The sequence below is a fragment of the Rhinopithecus bieti genome, unplaced genomic scaffold (genome assembly GCF_001698545.2).
Source record: "Rhinopithecus bieti isolate Rb0 unplaced genomic scaffold, ASM169854v2 scaffold_13317, whole genome shotgun sequence".
NCBI classification, from domain to species: domain Eukaryota; kingdom Metazoa; phylum Chordata; class Mammalia; order Primates; family Cercopithecidae; genus Rhinopithecus; species Rhinopithecus bieti.
The window spans coordinates 1,055,335-1,057,927 of record NW_016807516.1 but is presented as its reverse complement, the minus strand read 5'-3'; the positions used below and the strand labels follow the sequence as shown (position 1 = coordinate 1,057,927).

At 47.4% G+C, this 2,593-nt stretch overlaps 2 protein-coding genes across 4 annotated transcripts in view; one reads left to right on the top strand and one right to left on the bottom strand.

The window, feature by feature from the left end:
- Positions 1-2,593, top strand: part of PI4KA (phosphatidylinositol 4-kinase alpha) — a 158,908-nt gene that overhangs the window by 76,053 nt on the left and 80,262 nt on the right. The window lies entirely within an intron of this gene.
- The window catches only part of SERPIND1 (serpin family D member 1), a 17,171-nt gene that overhangs the window by 4,504 nt on the left and 10,074 nt on the right, over positions 1-2,593 (bottom strand). For both annotated transcript variants that reach the window (XM_017882574.1, XM_017882575.1), the window contains exon 3: positions 1,950-2,223. In XM_017882574.1, coding sequence (XP_017738063.1) covers positions 1,950-2,223 — 274 coding nt within the window. The remainder of the gene's footprint in view (positions 1-1,949; positions 2,224-2,593) is intronic.

Sequence of the window (2,593 nt, the reverse complement as noted above, 5' to 3'; positions counted from 1 at the left end):
TCACTGCAAGCTCCGCCTCCCGGGTTCACGCCATTCTCCTGCCTCAGCCTCCCGAGTAGCTGGGACTACAGGCGCCCGCCACCTTGCCCGGCTAGCTTCTTTTTGTATTTTTTAGTAGAGACGGGGTTTCACCGTGTTAGTCAGGATGGTCTCGATCTCCTGACCTCGTGATCCACCCGTCTCGGCCTCCCAAAGTGCTGGGATTACAGGCTTGAGCCACCGCGCCCGGCCGGTAGTGTACTTTTAAAAGGAATCTTTCCCGTATATACTAGACAATGCTGAACATTCTCAGTCTTTGCCTCAACTTACTGAATCCCTAAGGGGGTGGATAGCAACAGTAGTGCCCGTGGAGTCAGTCTGGCACTTTGCAAGGGATAAAGAGATTTAAGCTGCAATCCCAGCTGGATAGGCAGGAAGGCTTGATCTTCTTTACTCTTGTACCTAGCTCATACCTGGCACCAAGTAGGATCTCAATTAAGTCAAATGAGGCCAGGCACGGCGGCTCACGCCTGTTAATCCCAGCACTTTGGAAGGCCAAGGCAGGAGGACTGCTTGAGGCCAGGAGTTCAAGACCAGCCTGGGCAACACAGCGAGACCTCATCTCTAAAAAAAAAAAAAAAAAAAATTAATTAGCTAGGCATGAAGGTGCACGCCTGTAGTCTTAACTGTTCAGGAGGCTGAGGTGAGAGGATCACGTAAGTTCAGGAGGTTGAGGCTGCATGAGCCATGATGATGCCACTGTACTCTAGCTTGGGTGACAAAAAAAAACCCCGTTAAAAAAAAAAAAAAAAAAAAAATGCAGTCCTTTTCTCAAGAGCTGCCGGGCTGCAGGGAGGAATGGAGGGAGGCAGCTACAGAAGGGACGTTGTTAAGGAAAAATTCATAGAGCATGATGACTGGCTGCCCAGGCAAATACCTTCCTCTAAGAGCTCACTTTTCTCAGTTTGGTTGCATATGTTTGTATTCTTGTCCTGTAAGGAGGCTCAAACCAGAATCACTTCTTCATATGGCCCTAGCCAGTATCCAGTAAAACAGAAATAAGACCTCTCGATTCGTTCTGCTATGACCCCATAATAATCTCAATAAGTACTTAACAGGCTGGGCGCGGTGGCTCAAGCCTCTAATCCCAGCACTTTGGGAGGCCGAGACAGGCGGATCACGAGGTCAGGAGATCGAGACCATCCTGGCGAATACGGTGAAACCCCGTCTCTACTAAAAAAATACAAAAAACCTAGCTGGGTGAGGTGGTGGGCGCCTGTAGTCCCAGCTACTCGGGAGGCTGAGGTAGGAGAATGGCGTAAACCCGGGAGGCGGAGCTTGCAGTGAGCTGAGATCCGGCCACTGCACTCCAGCCTGGGCAACAGAGCGAGACTCCATCTCAAAAAAAAAAAAAATAAGTACTTAACAGCTGCAGTTTTAACTACAGAGTAATGAATAATAATAGAGGAAATCATAAATGATGTGTCCTCAGTACGCTAAGGGACCTTGGAATTTCCTGGGCAGGGAAGAGTTGAACCAGTCTTTTTTGAATGCCTCCTAGGTTCCACGTACTGGGAGGGGCGCTCAGCATTGCTGATTCTGTTATTTTCTCACAGCAACCCTGGAAAGTAATGGAATTATCCCCATCTTAGGAATGATGAAACTGGGACTCAAAGCCACAAAGCAAGTACATAGCAGAGCTGGGATTGTTTCCAAGCTGTCTCTAAGTCACCTGCCCCTAACTTCTGAAACTGGCCCCTGGAGGGCAGATGTGTCCCTTATGAATGCTCTCTAATCATCTCTCATGTCAAGCAGCAAATTGGAGCTGAATTAACAGAGTGGCCCTGCATGGAAATTCTTGGGTACTTGTACATAATTCTCCCTTTTTAAAAAAATGATAAATTTTCCAGTATTCCCAGACACCCCCAGCATTTGGGAGATCAAAAGAACAAACACACAGCATGAAGTACCTGTTTGTCATGCTTTTTTGCCATCTCTCCACCACCTGGGGTGTCAGTTGTGCTTCGAGGGTCTTCATTCCAGACAACTTGTGTGGGACCACAATTAGCATACTGATGCCCCCCACGTATTCCAGCTGGAGGACGTCGCAGTCCAGCTCCTGGTCATTTGCTGCGAGGAAGTTTCCCTTGGTCTGCATCATGGAAACCTTGACCACCTCTCTCTCATTCAGCCGGAAGTTGTGGTTGTGTGTCATTTCCACTGGGAATTTATTCACCCAGGATCCTGTAAAGGCCACAGGAAGAGGCTGTTATGAGAAGGTTCCTTTAGGGAACCTTCATTCTCACCCTTGAGAATGAATCTGCTTCCCCTGGAGGCCTCGTTCAGATAGCCTGCAGAGCCGACCCCACAGGCTCTTGATTCCTGAGGTCTGGTTTGGGCTGAAATTTGCACTTCTAACAAGAGAGGTTAATAAGTGGTTACCTGGACCGAATGGTTTCTGGATTATAATGGGTCTGATATGAACTAATTGTTTGACCACGGTAAGACACCTAACTTGCTGCGCTTCTATTTCTTCATCTGTCAGATCTGTGAAATGAGTAACTTTGGGCTCTTTTCAGCTTTTATTATTATTATTATTATTATTATTATTATT